Source organism: Garra rufa, chromosome 8 (genome assembly GCF_049309525.1).
Source record: "Garra rufa chromosome 8, GarRuf1.0, whole genome shotgun sequence".
Classification (NCBI taxonomy): Eukaryota; Metazoa; Chordata; class Actinopteri; order Cypriniformes; family Cyprinidae; genus Garra; species Garra rufa.
The window spans coordinates 7,951,442-7,970,705 of record NC_133368.1 but is presented as its reverse complement, the minus strand read 5'-3'; the positions used below and the strand labels follow the sequence as shown (position 1 = coordinate 7,970,705).

At 38.1% G+C, this 19,264-nt stretch overlaps 1 protein-coding gene across 1 annotated transcript in view; it reads left to right on the top strand.

The window, feature by feature from the left end:
* uxs1 (UDP-glucuronate decarboxylase 1) overlaps nt 1-19,264 on the top strand; it is a 92,759-nt gene that overhangs the window by 36,944 nt on the left and 36,551 nt on the right. The window contains exons 7-8 of the mRNA XM_073845464.1: nt 5,131-5,235; nt 9,509-9,568. Coding sequence (XP_073701565.1) covers nt 5,131-5,235; nt 9,509-9,568 — 165 coding nt within the window. The remainder of the gene's footprint in view (nt 1-5,130; nt 5,236-9,508; nt 9,569-19,264) is intronic.

The window sequence follows — 19,264 nt, the reverse complement described above, 5'->3', positions numbered from 1 at the left end:
GCCAAAACAAAATAGTTATAAATGGTTTTTGAACTTTTTTAAGGCAGACTTCTTACATTTAGAGCATTCTAACCTTGTACGTGCTTAAATCATTAATCTCACAGCTTTTCTGAACTTTTCTGGCAGTGTTACAACTTCATAAGCTAGCTCAACAGGCCCACTACATGCATGACCTCTAAACTGGAAAAATACTCTTGAAGGTGGTGTATGTGAAAGCGCTTTTGTTTTCTGACAGATTATTTTTTATTTTTTGGTTAGTAGTGTGTCACAACACACACAACCAGAACGGTAACAGTTAATTGTAATTGTTATGGTAACAATGGTAAAAATGTTATCTAGTGTATTTTTGTACTGAATTGCCTTTTTAATTGAAATCTTTTTAAGAAACTTGATCTTGTTCTTTCATTTTCTTTATTTTTTAAGACTATAAGATATGACATTTGTATTAAGACTTTATTAATACAAATTATCAAGGATTGTGGGTCAAAGGAAATGCTAAATGCTAAATCACACTGGATTTAGTGTAATAAAGCCAATCAAATTACTGTAAGATAAAGGTTCATTAGTAAATAGTGTGTCAGCAGTCACTTTGGTCTCTCTCAGCCTTTGACAGTATGCCAGTAGACCGTCTAATACATTGTTGATGGCTTCCATGAGTCAGGATAAACAAGATATTTTGTTACCAGAAGTTAACAGACTGCCACAGTGAGTCCTTCTGGAGAAGAAACTAGTCGCAGTGTTTACAATTGAAACTATGAAAGATATTCGTTTTGCTTAAGGCACTTAAACCTGCAAGTACAGTAGCTGGTAAAATAGCACAAATGTACAGTATCTCACAAAAGTGAGTACACCCCTCACATTTCAGAAACCATTTTAGTGTGTCTTTTCAAGGGACAATACTTAAATAAATACTTAAATTAAACTTGGATATACTTTATAGTTGTCAATGTGCAGCTTCTATGGCAGTATAGATTCACTGTCCTCTGAAAATAACTCAAAGTACAGCCATAATTGTCAAAATAGCTGGCAACAAAAGTGAGTACACCCTACGTGATAACAGCAGTATGTTGTTTACCCATGCAAAGCCACATGTCCTATTCATCATGTTTATGTTTGTCTGCTTGACAGGACCATACCAAGTTGTGTATCTTATTAGAGCAGTTAAACAGTAAATCAGTACAAGGCTCTCATACTAACCACTGGATGTTCAACATGGCATCTCATGCCAAAGAGGATTTGAGAAATAAAATTGTTGCTCTCCACAAAGATGGCCAAGGCTATTAGAGGTTCAGTAACACCCTGAAACCGAGTTACACTACAGTGGTCAGGGTCATACATACGTCCCAGAAGGAAGCCTCATCTGAAGCTGGCTCACAAGAAAGCCTGCAAACAGTTTGCTGAAGACAACCTGTCCAAGAGAATGAATTACTGAAACCATGCCCTAGGGATGGGCGATATGGCCTAAAATCCATATTGCGATATACATTGCAGCCTCTTGCGATAACGATATATATTGCGATATATAAATTATAATAGAACCATTTCAGAACAGGTTACATAGACCCTTAGGAAAGCCAAGCTGCAAATTTTTTTTTTTTTTTTTTTTTAAAGAAATAAAGAAACGTTGCATGTCCTTTTGAGAACAATTATTGTGCAAAAGCAAAACTGTAATTAAACAACACAATGTTGCAGATAAATAAACTAAATGTAGTGGTAGAACAGATTAGTCGTGTTACCTCTCTTAACTGGAACTTTTGCCCCACACACTCTACAGAGTATATTTTGCTGCTGCTCGTCGGACGGCTTAAAGCCAAACCACGTCCAAATAACAGATGTTGCACCCAGGGCCGCTGCTGGCCAAATGGGTGCCCTAAGCAGAAATTTACTTTTGTGTCCCCTCTCCCCCAAATATTACAGAAGTAATAATAAAATAATAAAAAAACACCTACTATAGGGGCCAAAATAGAACTTTATTCAAATAAAAGTAAATAGTAAATACATAAATAAATTGTATCATTTATAAATTACAATTGTAGCTCTACAGCAAAAAATACAAACTAAAATTACACTTTAAATAAAACAATTAAAACTGTGAAATCTCAATCAAATAAACCATAATAAACTGAAATAAAATCAACACTGTCATCTGCTGAAGCTTTCCAAAGTTCAAAATTTACAAAGGCACACTTCTGCTTTTTCTTGAGGCAAAGTCGTAAATGAGCTCTTCATATAATAAAGCCTTTGCTATTTGACAATAAAGCAGACAAGGGTTATGATGTCCACATATTTTAGTTGAGGAAATGATAGGAAAGATTATGTGGATATTTTAATTAAATGTTTGGTCAATATTAAACTAGGAATTTGATCATCATGTAAGTGTAACAACTGCATTTACCAGGCCTTTGGTGCCCTTTTCAGGCATTTCTAATAAAATTGTAATGTAAACTGTTAATTTTGTATTAGATTATGTATTTTAATACTGTTATTTAATGACACTATATGGTCATTATTAATCAATAATCATAATTTCCATAATTGTGTTTTAATATAATGCATTTTAAGTCATTTTGTTTACTTAGATCTGCCTGTATTCATATTAAGAAAGATGCGTTAGTCGTGAACTTATTACCGACATTAAAACACATTATTAATGTCGACAGAATAATATAAAGTTTCACAGGATTATGAAAGTACCTGAAAGTGATGCACGGGCTTCATCTTGGGCTTTTTTTTTTCTTTCGTTTCTCGGCGCCGGAGTGTTGATGTCTCTTTCCAGGACCAGGCATATTGTTCATCAATTATTATCATCATTTTTGGCCAAATAGGCAGCCGTAAACAGAGGTGAGAGCGCGTTGCGGCGCAGATGCTGCGCGTCATCACGTGTGTTTACAAGCCTAGTCTGCGTATATGGAGCGGCGGTACTGGTTGCACCAGTCTTTTTCACGAGCTCCTCTGTTTCGCTGACGCTTTCAGCCATGTTTATTCAAGATGATGCGTTGCAGCCGGCTGCAGCTCGTTACTGTAAATTTCGTGGGTAGATTGCGTCATCAAACATGCATTATCGCGATAGTGCAATAGAATTAGAATCTCTATCGTAGGCCAATTTTGTATCGTTTATATCGCATATCGTTTATATCGCCCATTACTACCATGCCCTGTGGTCAGATGAGACTATAAGATAAACTTGTTTGGCTCAGATGGTGTCCAGCATGTGTGATGATGCCCTGGTTAGGAAATTGTGTCTTGCCTGCAGTCAAGCAGTGGTGGTGGTAGCATCATGGTCTGGGGCTGCATGAGTGCTGCTGGTACTGGGGAGCTGCAGTTCATTGACGGAAACATGGATGATTCAATTATGTACTGTATATTCTGAAGCAGAACATGATGCCTTCCCTCCAGAAACTAGGCCAAAGGGCATTTTTCCAACATGATAACGTTCCCAAACACACCACCAAGATGACAACTGCCTTGCTGAGGAAGCTGAAGGTGATGAGGTGGCCAAGTATGTCTCCAGACCTGAACACTATTAAGCACCTGTGCTGCATCCGCAAGCATAAGGTGGAGAAGCACCATGTGTCTAATGTCCAGCAGCTCTGTGAGGAGTGGAAGAGGATCCCATCAACAGCCTGTACAGCTCTGGTCATTTCCACGCCCAAGATGATTAAGGCAGTGCCAGATAACAATGGTGCAAACACAATATATTGACACAAGTTCACTTAGAGTTTACTCACCTTAGTTGCCAACTATTTTGACAATAATGGCTTTATTTTGAGTCATTTAGTAATTTTCAGGGGACAATAAATCTATACTGCTTTACAAGCTGCACATTGACTACTCTGAAATATATCCAAGTTTCATTTCTATAATATTGTCTCTTAAGAAGATATACTAAAATGGTTGCTGAAATGTGAGGGGTGTACTCACTTTTGTGACATACTATCTTACTTTCTGTAGATTTTGGGTTGCTTAATATATCTTCAGCTAATGCTATATTTGGGTAGACCAGGGGCCAGATTCATAAAACATTTGTAATAAAACCGTGTTGTTCTTAACTGCTATGTTTGATATTTAATTTACAAGAAAAATACTCATTTATGATCATTTTAATAGCTTATGATTTAAAGCTTTAAAGCCTAAACTATACTTTAAAACATAATAAATTATGCAAATACATTAATATGGTGCTATACACACATGATAGGGCAGGCAAAAAATCATACAGTATATAACGGTCGCTGTTTTGTCTCTCTCTACCAATGAGTCCTTGGCCTGAAAGTTTGAAAGTGAGTTTGAAGGCTCCTTAAAGAATTCTTGCTTTGCTCCTCCATGCCAACTAAAGCATAGCACCATCATGTCTCCGCACTTTGATTTTTCATTCCTATTCAACCTCAGTGAGCTACTCTTTTGACTCATCTTCTTCCTGAGCTCTTTTTAATTGATCCCTGCCTATCATTGCATCTAGGTTGGGCTGGGTGAATAAGAACTCGTCCATTTATTGTAATTGTTCTGCATCTATTAGATTGACTCACCTATGCTTCGTCTGTCTGAGTCATATCCTCCGTTACTTATATTCATCTTTCTGTACGTCAGACTATATATAGATAAAGCATTGAATAATAGTGATGAGAATGGCAGATATTGTTGAACATGACCTTCTTGCCTTATGTGTGTGTGCAAAATAATGATATATCCGTAGCATTGGTCCGGGGGATGAACGTTGATAGCATTTTAAATGCTCAGAAGTTTCTCTTGAAAGAGTAAAACATTGAACAACTTTGGAGACTGATTATAGATTCAGGGAATGATTAAGGTCTTGCATTAACTGTCTTTAGCGATAATACCCCTGAAACAATCATTTGCATTAAAAAGACTGCTCATTCGGTTGGGCATATGAATGGGCAGATGGTTACCATCTATTTAGGCTGTTGTTTTGGATTTGCTTCAGGCCTAATTCAGTATCTGTAATCATTGTGCAGTTGGACAGTGTTTAAATTGGTGTAAATGGACGTGTGTTTGATTTGTGTCTGTCCAATCTGTCCTCTGGCAAGAGGATTGGTGCTTAATGGAAAAATGCTCAATAAACAGTTTCCCCTCTCACTTTTCACTTTGTTTTTTGTTCCCCTCTTTTCTCAGTTGACCAGATATATCATTTGGCCTCACCTGCGTCGCCACCCAACTATATGTACAACCCTATCAAGACACTGAAAACTAATACTATTGGTACTCTCAACATGCTGGGTAAGTATCAGACAAAAATAAAATGCTACAGTACTGTTGAGCACTTGTGTAAAAATGCTGCAAATGAGGATGCTGTCAAAAATTAAAAAAAAAATTAAAAAAATTTATCAGTCAACTTTTGTTAAAGGGGTCATCGGATGCCCATTTTCCACAAGTTAATATGATGCTTTAGGGTCCTAATAAAAAGTTTGTACTATACTTTGATTAAAAATTCTCTATGGTAGTGTAAAAAAACACTAATTTTATCTGGTAAAAAAATGCCTCTGTTCTCAGCAAGCGATATCAGTACCTGGCCCTTTAAATGATATGAACCTCTGCTCACCCCGCCCTTCAGTTCTGTGGGGCGTGTCATTACATAGCACACAGGGTGTTGCCTAGACAACAGTTGGGGGTATAGTTGTATAGTTTGGGGGAAAATGGCACTGGGGGGGCTTTAAAGACACTGTACAACCCAAACCATTTAAAATTGAATTTAAAAACTGGAGTTGGAACCGAAACAAGATGACACCCGCAAAGAAGTTCGGCGATTACGGTATATACTGGACATGTCTGAATGGTTAGTAAACTTAAAGTAAATGTAAGAAATTTATGTCAGTTAATCATAAAATGGCCCTGATATGTCACTAGACATTAAGAAATCATGTTCATTTCAAATACTTATATCACTGACAACAGTGGTCCGGCCAGGATATTGTCATTTAAAAGTGAAAGTTGCAGCCCTCAACTGATGTTATTGTTGTCATTTTGTGTTTTGGTCTGAGGCTCCACCCTCCAGCTATCTACCAATCACGAAGTCAGTAGAGTTTCATGAGATGGGTTGCCAGCTCTGCTCTAGTTAGTTACAGCTGCTGCTAAGAACGAGTTGGATAAAACATGTATAAAGTTACGAAATCTAAAAGACCTCGTTATGAATCCGAAGAGCGTCGTGACAAAGTCCGAAATAAAACAAGGATTTGTATAGGAGATGCCTTTGACAGATGGAGACGGCTGAAAACAGAGACGAATTTGAAGACAGATGCCAACGTTGCTAATTTTCTCCTGGACAGCTAAGATTCATCTATGTTTGGCTAACTTACTTGTACTTAATGTAAATAGACATTTCAAATATTCACGACAGTCGAACAAAGGTATATATGTTCGTGCAAAGTAATGTAGCGCATATGGAACCTACAGTCCTGCGGAATCCTGCAGCTTAGCTGGCAACCTCGAGTCAGGGGGGAGGGGATACACCATTCTACAGTATTTTGAAAGTGATTGCAGTACCAGTTTTGGCCACAATCCTACATATTGTTCCTTTAATGTCACTTTGATTTATCTTTGTATGTACTGGCAGGGTAGAGTACTGAGAGAGATACGAACGCAATGTGTTTACTGAGGTATAGAGACCAACTCCATGTGTTTACTGAGGTATAGAGACGAACGCAATGTGTTTACTGAGGTAACGTTATAGCTGATTGAAAGAGAGCAAAAAAGTAATTGGTTAACATAACTTACCCCGTCCTAATATTGAAATACATAAATGTGAGTGTTATGGTCTTTACTCATATGCAGTTGCGGGCTGTAAACACTTTTGCAGGTATTGCGTTAACGTTACCGTTCTTAATGCAGTTATAAATAATTGTACATGACATCTTAATCATTAACAGACACCGTTTTAAACCATCTACCGTTACAAAGCTACACTTAATGTAGTTTGACTACAACGTACACAGTTTGTAAATAGACAATCACCTTAATGCATTGTTCGTTATAAACGTGCGATTATGAATTATATTGAGACAGATGTACATAGAGAAGACGACATAACCATGTTCTCTGAGAGTGTAAGTTACACTTTAGCCGCATTCATCATGCAACGCGCTAACTTTAGCACATTATTTAAAAGGCGATTAGAAAAGATTCATATAAAAATAAATTACACTCACTTTTTCTGGTGGAGATGAAGCAAGAACACATAGTTACAGACCCATTTTTCAGCAGCAGCTTCGCAAAAACTGCTTTATACTGACCCTCGTTTTTAAAGCAGTATGGTGAGAAATGATTCGTGTAAACATGAACCCATTTAGATAGATCAGCGGCCACATTCCCTCAGTGCCGTCACTTCTGACTCCGGGCGGGTCTATGCTAAAACACTGCTGTCTATCAACTATCGCAGGAGCGGCCTCTGTCGGTGTTACACCACAATGACAGGCATCTGAGAACGGCTCAATATGAGAAGAGGCAAATTATTTTACTTAATTAAAAGAAAACTACTGGGTGGATCTTTGTCATTCTAGGTTGGTTGTGTACACACACTCCCAACACACATTTCAGTTCAAACAGCTTGTAAAAGTGCATGTGGCACCGGATGACCCCTTTAACTAAATCAAATCAACATTTGATGTGACTATCCTTTGCATTTAAAGCACCTTTTGCCCTAGGTGCACTTGCGCATAGTTTTTTCCAGGTAGCTTTGCAGGTAGGTTTTTTGAAGCATCTTGGGAGACGTTGCCACAGTTCTTCTGGATTTAGTCTGTCTCAGTTCTGTTCTTTTTCTGGTTGATGATAAGATTAGATCTCTGTGTGGAGCACTGGCTGTTGTCAGACTCCATGTGCAAACAAAAATCTCACTGGATTATTACAATTAATAGCAAAATTAATGTTTGGAAATGCAAAATCATATTTTCTATTGACACACTACAGCAAAAGATAGAAATAATTGACTTAAAACCATTTTTAGCTAGTGAAAATACTAGTGTTCTAATAATTTTGGCCACTACTGTATGTCATTTTGTGTTGTTACATGCTCTGCTACCATTACTGAAAAAGTCTAGTCTTGCATATTGCATATTTCAGGGAATGTGATGGACAAAAAATCTGGTGTTAAAAATTTGTAAAAACGATGTTGTTTTGCTGTTTGTGGTTGAACAATCAAACTGGAGCTAAAAGCTTTGACAGTAATTAGGAAAAAATATTTAAGCTGACAGACAAACTAACAAGGCTTCCCAGTGCTGTTTACCAGGCAACAATCTATAATTCAAACTATAGCTTTGGTGATAGAATTGTTAGAGTAATGAAAGAAAATTGCAGCAGGTATAAAAAATAATTTAATTCAATTTGATTTTCTGCCTGTCAGATTTGGAAAGCTTAGCATCTTTTCTTAGTCATCATCAAATCAATTGCACTTTCTTTTGCAGTCTTCAATCAGTCCACTCTCTATAAGTACAGCAGTTGAAGACCACACTATATAGAGAGAGCATTTTGAGTTATCATTTCTGTGTTGACATGAAGTGATCTATTTTCATTCTCAAGCCTGCAATTACATATAATTGCTTTGGCAGGTTATTGCCAGATTCACATGGAATCTGTTCAACAGAATTTCAACGCCTGTCATTCTTAAAATTCTTGTGTGTATAATTAAATATCTTGAATTTTCTTTCAGCTGCCAAATAAAGTGCAGTTGGGATGGGATCAAGTAGTAAAAAAACATATTGCAGGCTCTTGAAACAGTTCCTTGCAAATTACGATGCACATAGTGTGTGATCTAATACGTTTTGATGTTTGCATTGATAACCAGCACTATATGAATGCCTTTTCTGATGTAGTAAACTTGCTCAGTAGCGCAACCAGTACAGCACCACACTTGTATTGCTTGAATGCAAGTCAAAACACAAATCACGTAAATGAACTCAAAGACCTGTAGAAACAGTTCAAATGGAATGATTGCTTCAGCAAATGCATTTTTATTTACGCTATCAGTTAGGTTTAATGTAGGTGGTATGTTATTTTCAAATGCAAAACGGCATTGACATTTCAGCACCACTTTCCTGACATTTCATTTCCAAACAGCTGTGATATGTGCATTAATATTATATTATAAAATGTTCTAGATGTATGTGTGTGTGTGTGTGTCGGGGAAACATAAGCCTGAATCAAATTTAAATGCATCAGTGTGCAGATAATCGTTTATCATTTATATTGTACATCCTGTGCATGTCCTGTTGTAATAGTGACTTCCAGTCATTCAAAGCATTTAATGAAAATAATGAGAATTTTGTACCTCAACTCAAACATTAAGCTGTCAAAGAGGTGGATTGTTGCACATTATTTCTTTGACTGATATCCTGATTGTGATTTATCTCTCCTTTTTCCTTGCAGCCTTTTTCTGACTGATGTCTAGTTTCGTTTTTGTCTGACTCACCCAATGGGAGTCACATATTGATTGATGAGTCAGACTCTGTCTGGTTGGATACAGTTTAACAACTGATTTGCTCATGTCTCTCTCTGTTCACAGGATTGGCCAAGCGAGTCGGAGCTCGTCTGCTCCTTGCCTCCACTTCAGAAGTGTATGGAGGTACGTGTACAAATGTCTCCATTTTAGGAAGATATGAGATATAATAGACAAACTAGCAGTGATATTTACAGTTGAGGTCAAAAGTTTACATACACCTTGCAGATTCTGCAAAATGTTAATTACCAAAAATTACATGTTAATAACCAAAAAAGAGGGATCATACGAAATGCATGTTATTTTGTATTTAGTACTTACCTGAATAAGATATTTCACATTTACATATACCCCACAAGAGAAAATAATAGTTGAATTTATAAAAATGACCCTGTTCAAAGTTTACATACATTTGTTTCTTAATACTGTGTTGTTACCTGAATGATCCTCAGCTGTTTTTTTGTTTAGTGATAGTTGTTCATGAGTCCCTTGTTTGTCTTGAATGGTTAAACTGCCTGCTGTTCTTTAGAAAAATCCTTCAGGTCCCACAAATTCTTTGGTTTTTCAGCATTTTTGTGTATTTGAACCCTTTCCAGCAATGACTGTGTGATTTCGAGATCCATCTTTTCACACTGAGGACAACTGAGGGACTCAAATGCAACTATTACAGAAGTTTCAAATGCTCACTGATGCTCCAGAAGGAAAAACAATGCATTAGGGGGGTGAAAACTTAAATTTGAAGTTCAGGGTAAATTATATATTGTAACTTATTTTGTCATCTGGGAAATGTATGTATTTCTGAAAGGTAGTACTAAATGAAAAAAATATGATATTAAGACAAAATACGAAAAATATACACATCTTCATGCTGTTCAAAAGTTTTCACCCCTGGCTCTTCAGCATCAGTGAGTGTTTGAACCTTCTGTAATAGTTGCATATGAGGCCCTCAGTTGTCCTCAGTGTAAAAAAAAAGGATCTCAATATCATACAGTCATTGTTGGAAAAGGTTCAAATACACAAAAATGCTGAAAAAACAAAGAATTTTTACAACCTGAAGGATTTTTCTGAAGAACAGCGGGCAGTTAAAATGTTTAGGACAAACAAAGGACTATGGACAACTATCACTAAACAAAAAAACGTAGCTGTGGATTAATTATGCAACAACACAGTAAAAAAAAAAAAAAATCAAGTGCATGAAAACTTTTGAACTATTTTTTTATAAATTCAACTATTATTTTGTGGACTATATGTAAACGTCTTTTATGTTAAATATCTTATTCAGGTCAGTACTAAATAAAAAATAGCATGCGTTTTGTATGATCCCTCTTATTTTGGTAAAATAATTAGCATTTTGCAGATTCTGCAAGGTGTATGCAAACTTGACCTCAGTTGTACATATCTCATGAATGCACTTATACATAAATTGCTGTGCTCCGATTAGTGCTTCATTACATGTTTGTTGTGGAAGTAAGTCACATTGTAGAACAGTGACTCTAATTTCAGATAACTCCATCTATGTGCACATGGTTTTCGACTTTAGAGACCTCTAGCCAAGTAACCTTAGCACTTTAGTCATATGTCTATATGTGCCACATTTTAAGTTTAGATCAAAGGCTAGAAGGAAGAGGGAAGGAGTGCTTTAATGTGAGTATCAGAGCGCATATGTCTGGTATCTGAAAAGGTTTTGGTAGAGGTTGAACTTTATGGCTGTTTTATGCAATTATAAAGAACCTGTTCCCTGTTGTGAAGTATGGTGGTGGAATTGATGTAGTGGAGGCTGCTTTTAGTTCATCTTGAATTACCACACAAATAATCTAAGCTAAAAGGAAATGAAATATTATGACTGTAAAAACTTGCAGAAATGTCTACAAGAAGTATGAAAATGTCTTCCAAAGAAGATAGCATCAGCTCTTGAGGCTAAAAGGGTTGTCTAGACAATTTTGTATTCAGTATTTATTTTTTTATTTTTTTTATTTTAGAGTCAAAGAAAGTGAATTAAACCATTAATCTGCAAACCCCTTAAGTTAAGAATAATTACACCCCTGAGAGGTTGTGGCATGTGAAACAACCCAACAACACCTTTTCTGGTTGATCCCTCATCTCTTTGAGATGTGTATATATATTTTTTTTTTGAAAGGATTTGGGAATAAACAGATCTCTGTCTATCAAGAGAGAAAAAAAAACTATTGTCACTTGAAAATGACCGTCAATTCAACTGTTGGGACATTATTGCCTTCAAACTGCATTAAAGCTACTATTCTTCGTGATGATTGTTTTAAAGGATTGTGTTTTTGTTTCCGTCGTCAAAATCTGCCTTTTTTATGTTAAGCTTAATAAGCCAAGAACATTGAATTGCACTGAAATCCAAGAACTGCTTTTTTATACTGAATAGTACAATGTGTTTTAAAACATAAACATACGTAAGTACTTTAATATCCCCTGTATTGTAGTTGTGTAAGTGTTATAGAGGGAATTATATCATCTGAATGTAATTATTGGTTTTCAAAAGACCTTTCTTGCAGATACAGTGATTACTAACAGAAAATAATTTACTTTCAAACAAATAATTGAGATTAATGGCTGCTTCAATAACTATTGCTTGTAATTTCGCCATATAACCTTTTAATTTGATCTGAACTGATTTTTTTTTATATACTTTACAGTTGTGTCCAATGGTGTTCATTAAACAGTTTGATTACATTTACATTACATTTACATTCATTCATTTAGCAGACGCTTTTATCCAAAGCGACTTACAATTGGGAATACAACAAGTGATTCATCCTAAGGAGGCAGATCGACATAGGAAGTGCTCAAAAATACCATATGTCAGGCGTTGTTAGATGAGTATGGGCTGGAAAGGGAAGATCAGGAAAGAGAGGAGAAGAATTTTTTTTTTTTTTTATTGAGTCAGATAGTGTCGAAAAAGATGGGTTTTCAGCAGTCACTTGAATACAGTAATGGAGTCTGCGTTTCGGATGGGGGTGGGAAGATCATTCCACCAGGCAGGGACATTGAAGGAGAATGTTTTGGAAAGTGATTTCGTGCCTCTCTGTAGTGGTACAATAAGGCGTCTTTCACTAGAGGATCTCAGACTTCTGGAGGGAGTGTAGATGCGTAGTAGTGAATGGAGGTAGGCCGGTGATGAGCCGGTGGCTGTCCTATAGGCCAGCATCAGTGTCTTGAATTTGATGCGTGCTGTAACCGGTAGCCAGTGCAGGGATATGAAGAGAGGTGTGACATGGGCCTTCTTGGGCTCATTGAAGACGAGCCGTGCTGCTGCATTCTGAATCATTTGTAGAGGCCTGATTGTACATGCTGGAAGACCAGCTAAAAGAGCATTGCAGTAGTCCAGCCTGGAAATGACCAGGGCCTGGACGAGGAGTTGTGCAGCATGCTCTGTTAGGATGGGCCTGATCTTTCTGATGTTGTGCAATGCAAACCTGCAGGATCGAGCAGTTTTAGCTATGTGGTCTTTAAAAGTCAATTGGTCATCAAAGATTACACCAAGATTTCTGGCTGAAGTCGATGGGGTAATTGTTGATGAACCTAACTGGATGGAGAAGTCATGTTGTAAAGTTGGAGTGGCGGGAAAGACAAGGAGCTCAGTTTTAGCTAGATTGAGCTGAAGATGGTGTTCCTTCATCCATGCAGAGATATCCGCCAGGCAGCCAGAGATCCTTGCAGCTACTGATGGATCATCTGGTTTGAAAGAAAGATAGAGCTGTGTGTCATCAGCATAGCAATGGTAGGAGAAGCCATGTGCCTGTATGATGGGGCCCAGAGATGTGGTATATATGGAGAAGAGGAGGGGTTCAAGAACTGATCCCTGAGGAACCCCAGTGACCAGTTGATGAGTTTTGGAAACCTCCCCTCCCCAGGCCACTCTGAAATACCTGCCAGAGAGATAGGATTTGAACCAGCGAAGTGAAGTCCCTGTGATGCCCAACGATGAGAGGGTAGACAGAAGGATCTGGTGATTTACCGTGTCAAATGCTGCAGATAGGTCCAGCAAGATGAGTACTGATGATTTGGAATCAGCTTTTGCAATCCGCAAGGCTTCAGTGACAGACAGTAGTGCCGTCTCAGTTGAATGGCCACTCCTGAACCCTGACTGGTTAGCATCCAATAGGTTGTTCTGTGAGAGAAATAAAGATAGCTGGTTGAAAACAGCTCGTTCCAATGTTTTTGCTATGAACGGACGGAGAGAGACAGGTCTATAGTTGACTATGAGTGAAGTGTTAAGTGTAGGTTTTTTGAGCAGTGGGGTTACCCGGGCCTGCTTAAATGTAGTGGGGAAAGTGCCTGTGAGAAGAGATGTGTTGATGATGTGTGTGAGCGCTGGTAGGATTGTAGGGGAGATTGCTTGGATAAGGTGTGAGGGGATGGGGTCTAAAGGACATGTCGTCGGATGGCTGGAGAGGAGAAGTTTGGTTACTTCTGCCTCAGAATGGGGATGGAAGGAGAAGAGGGGAGTTTCAGCCGTGGGTGTGGTCAGTTTTAGTTCCTGTATATGTGGAGCTGAGAACTTATTACTGATAGATGTAGTTTTGTCTGTAAAAAATGTGGCAAAATCATCAGCTGTTATAGAAGTGGTGGGAGGTGGTGAAGGGGGACAGAGCAGTGAATTAAAAGTTTTGAAAAGGTTGCGTGTGTCCGGAGCATTGTTGATCTTGTTGTGGAAGTATGAAGATTTGGCAGTATGGACTTGGGTAGAGAAAGATGAAAGCAGAGACTGATACATACTCAAGTCAGATGGATCCTTAGATTTGTGCCATTTTCTCTCAGCTGCCCTAAGTTTGGACCGATGCTCACGAAGAACATCGGATAGCCAAGGGTTGGAAGGAGCAGCCCGTGCTGGCCTGGAGGAGAGAGGGCATATATCATCTAGGCAAGAAGTAAGAGTGGAACATAACGTGTCGGTTGCTGCATTAGTATCCAGGGATGTGAAGTGGGTAGGAGAGGGAAGAGAGGAGGATACTGAGGAAGAAAGATGGGAGGGTGAGAGAGAGCGTAGGTTTAGTCTAAAAGTAACAGGTAGGGGGGATGGGGGTGCACAAGTAGCAAGATGTAGGTTTAGTGTAATGAAGAAATGGTCAGAGATGTGTAGGGGTTTGACCACAATGTCGTCTGAAGTACAATTTCGTGTGTAAATGAGATCAAGTTGGTTGCCGGATTTATGAGTGTATGCAGTGGTAGTGCGTTTTAGGTCAAATGAAGCAAGGAGTGAATGGAAGTCTGCAGCATAGGGTTTGTCCAGATGAATCTTAAAATCTCCAAAGACTAGAAGTGGGCTGCCATCTTCTGGAAAAGAGGATAGAAGCCCATCCAGCTCTTCTAAGAAGATGCCAAGTTGACTAGGAGGGCGGTAAATGACCACAACATGGAGTTTGATAGGAGATGTTATAGTGATTGTATGAGATTCAAATGAGTTATAATTGCATAGAGGAGAATGGGTTGAGTATTTCCAGTTGTTGGAAATCAGAAGTCCCGTACCCCCACCCCTTCCAGTCTGACGAGGGGTGTGAGAGAAGGAGAATTTATTAGATAGAGCGGCTGGGGTTACAGAGTCTTCTGGACGTATCCAGGTCTCAGTCAAACCTAGGATGCTCAGGCCAGATTGCAAAGAAAATGCCAAAATGTCAGCTTTGTTGACGGCTGATTGACAGTTCCAAAGTCCAACCGTGAAAGAGAAAGGTTTAGTGGAAGAGGTGTCTATAGGACGCAGGTTAGAGAGATTGCGTTGGCGTGTGCGTGTGATGTTAGTGAGGTGTGTAGAGAGCACCGGAATGAGTTGGAAACACATGATAGAGAAGGACAGAAAGAAGAGTGAGAAAAAGGAAAGGAGTACTTAAGTGCGTTGTCGGTGTTGTTGCTCGGTTAAGTCGCGCAGGAAAAGTCGCAGGTCTTTACTCTCGTCGGTCTTCACGCGAGGAGGCTGAACGCTTCCGCTGACGCTTTAACTGACGCAGTTAAATAGACAACCAAACAGTGCTTCACTGATAAAAGCTAGGGACGCCTCCTAGGCTCAGTCAGCCGCAAATGTATCGCCCGCACGCAAAATGGCTCAATCGAAACTCAAAAAGCAACAGCTTCGCACTTGTAATAGCTCCAGAAGGGAACGATATGAAATAACAAAAGCTTCCCTTGGCCGTACGCTCAGTTATCAATTTTAATGATTGCAATAAAAACTAGAATTTAAAGCAAAAACAAACGCAGGACAAATAACAGAAGAACACTCCTTTTCTAACAGTGAATAGATGTAAATAAAACAAACGAATATCTAAATAGAACAACAGAGTGCTTTAAGAAGCAGCTCAAAATTAATATTAACGAATAAGTAAGTAAATAGAAACGACAGAGTGCGTTTAGAAGCAGCTCAAAATTAATATTAACGAATAAGTAAGTAAATAGAAACGACAGAGTGCATTTAGAAGCAGCTCAAAATTAATTTTAACGAATAAGTAAGTAAATAGAAACGACAGAGTGCGTTTAGAAGCAGCTCAAAATTAATATTAATGAATAAGTAAGTAAATAGAAACGACAGTGCGTTTAGAAGCAGCTCAAAATTAATATTAACGAATAAGTAAGTAAATAGAAACAACAGAGTGCGTTTAGAAGCAGCTCAAAATTAATATGAACGAATGAGTAAGTAAATAGAAACGACAGAGTGCTTAAGGGAACAGCAGCTTAAAATTAATACTTAGGAATAAGTAATTAAACAGAAACGACAAAGTGCTTTTAGCAGCAACTCTAAGTAACGATCGCCTATCGAAATAGTATTAAAGTAGACACTTACGCGCCGTCGTTCTTTCTCGTCTGAGGACTGAACTCACTTTCCTGGCTCACAGTTATTTTACCACTAGGTTTCCACTAAAACTGTGGACTGTGCCTAAATATTATTCTCCCTGATTATGGGCATGATCTTTGCCCATCATGTTTGAGAGTTTAGGATTTACAAGATATCCTCACTGATCCTTGTTTCCACTATAGTCTACTGCAGTGTTGTTTTTGACAACCATCTTAGATTTAGTCTTAGTCTTTTGGACTAAAATGCTTATTAGTTTTAGTCCAATTTTAGTCGCTTCTAAATGTGATAGTTTTAGTCCAATTTTAGTTGACAAAGTCAAAAATGTTTTAGTCTAGTTTTAGTCAAAAAAAGGGGAAAAATCTTTTAACAAATTAATGTAGGTCAGTAAGTATTTTGCTGTTGGGTAGTGTCACTTATAAGTTGTGAAAATAGCAGATCTATAGTTCAACACAATGTGAGCTTCCGGATCGACTATTTTCACCAATAATTACAATAATGAAAGAATGGTTTTAGACATAAAAGACATATATTTGAAATACACCCATAAGTCCTCTCACCGTTTGCGATCACCCTGTGTGCAAACTGCCGCCATCATGGTTAATCGTCTGTCTGTCTGAGTGCCAACAATGTGACGTGTTGAGCGTAACCAAACAAGGATAGAATGCTAAAACGGCTTGCCATACTAGTATGGCAAAGAGTATTTAATGCTAAAACGGCTTGCCATAGCGGCAGATACTTTTTCGGTTTTGATTGGCATGCACAATAAGCAGAAATGTCATGCATTTTAAACGCCTGACGGACCACCCACTAACATTTTCGTCTATTCTCGTCTCGTCAACGAAAACTCACACATGTCTAGTCATGTTTTAGTCATCAACAAGCCATTTTTATCTCGTCATCGTCTCATTATCATCATGAAAAAAGTGGCGTCAACCAAATGATTTCGTCATCGTCATCATTGACGAAAACAACACTGGTCTACTGCCAGTGTCAGCTGTGTCTAGCTGAGTTGTTTAGCATGTTGTTAAGGTCTTTATGGCAGCAGACAACATAAATGCAGCTTATTATAAACAGAACATTGTTATCCCTTAGTATGATAATGTATGTCTGATGCCTGAGTAATGATAACCATAATAAGCAGGACATTTACCGCTGCAATCAAAATTATTCCAATAATTTACAAAAAGGAACCTTTTCTAAGGGATCCAGAGTTTTTATCTGTTTCTCATCTTTAACAGTTTAGTGGCATATTAAAATGTGATGATGTTAATATATAATGTAATATTTTTGAGTTATAGTTTTTTTTTTTTGTAATGCAGCTGTCATAATTATTTAATCCTTATTCAACATTGTGGTTTTTAAGTCACTTATGTGTATGGTCGGGTGCAAAAGTGTGTTAATAAAAAGTGTTGTCCAATATTGTCAAAATCGAAATTTCCTGGCTTTTTTCATGATAACTGAGGTCTAGGGGTTATGTAACTACCATATAAGTTTCAAAACAGCCAGTCCACAGCAAACTGCACACAGCCTGAATAAAGTAGCCGTTCCTTTTCACGAGCCGCTGTGACTTCCGTAAAAATATGACGTCCGATCTACTCAGTCACCGCCTTCAGTCACCACCCCCAGCAGCAACCACCGTCCCACCCTCCTTTTGTCAAACCTCGACAACTTCGCGTCCATGCCATTGCTAAGCAACAACAACACGAAAACAAGTCGAGAAAACGCTGTTCAGTCGATAGATGTCGAAACTACATCATTGCACAGGCTTCCGAACAACGTGAATATAAGAGACCACTGGCACGTCAACTTCAGCCTCTTTCACACAGCAATTCCGGTAAATACACGGATAATGTGTCCCATGATTTGTTCTGGAGTTGTTTGATTTGGTTCATTCACAGTTGTTTTCCGGAATCTGTGCGTGCTTTACACACAACCCATAAAGACATGTGACGTTTGGATGTGAGATGTAATGCGACGCGTACGATTCACTAAACTGAAACTAACCTGATTTTCAGTGCTGATAGTGAGGGGCTGCCTGATCGCTGCTTCATTCCACTTTGCACGTATTTTTCCCGTCGTGAAGAGTCGCAGGGTAATGTGCATCATCACTACAACACTGCCTTAATGGCATTTGGTTCTGGCTTTTGTTCACACAGCGCTCGTTCCCGTAATTTTCCAGAATCAGCGCACATTGTGAAAGGGGCTTTACTAAAGCAACAGTTACGTAGCTTACTGCATTCAGTGTTTGAAAAAGAAAAAAAACATTAATGATCATTCTGAAATATCCTGTTGAGTATCACCAAGCCACAGCAGGCTAGGCTCTGGGCTAGGCTACAGCATACATGACCATAGTTACTTAGTAGTTGGCTTGGATGTGCGTCACTCAGAAAACAACAGGCCAATCAGAAGAGAGGCTTATGAATATTAATTCGATGGGCCAAAATCGACCTGTTCTTGACAGAGCTCCTAAAAAAGGAGCTGTAAAAATATATTGAGATGGATTTTGGCACTTATACCGCAGATATATATTCTTAAGGACATCAACAACTAAAATAAACCTCCAGAAATGTGTACAATATGGGACCTTTAAAAACAATTAAACCTTTGGAAACTCTATAACAAAATTTAATTAGCTTAAACCGTTAATACTGTACATAAATTTAGCTCATCCATGTGCTAAAATCGACTAGCAAATAAGTCACAAGTGCTATAGAGAACAAATTGTTTAACAAATTACATTAGAAAGTCTACGGTTAAAAGAACATTTCCAGTACACAAAAAATTCCCAGAGACAGCTAGCAGACTATTCATCAGTTTAAAATGTGTTGTACCAAAAAACTTTGAGGGTGTTGAAGGGCATTAAAGAAAAAGTGCAAATTCATCAAGGGAATAAAATGTTTGATCAGAGCCTTTAGTTTGCTGCCAAATACTTGAAGTATAACCGGATGAAAGGAGGAAAAATGAGCAGAAAATTGGTCAAACAAAGAGTCTTTTTATAGGGCTAATTGCTA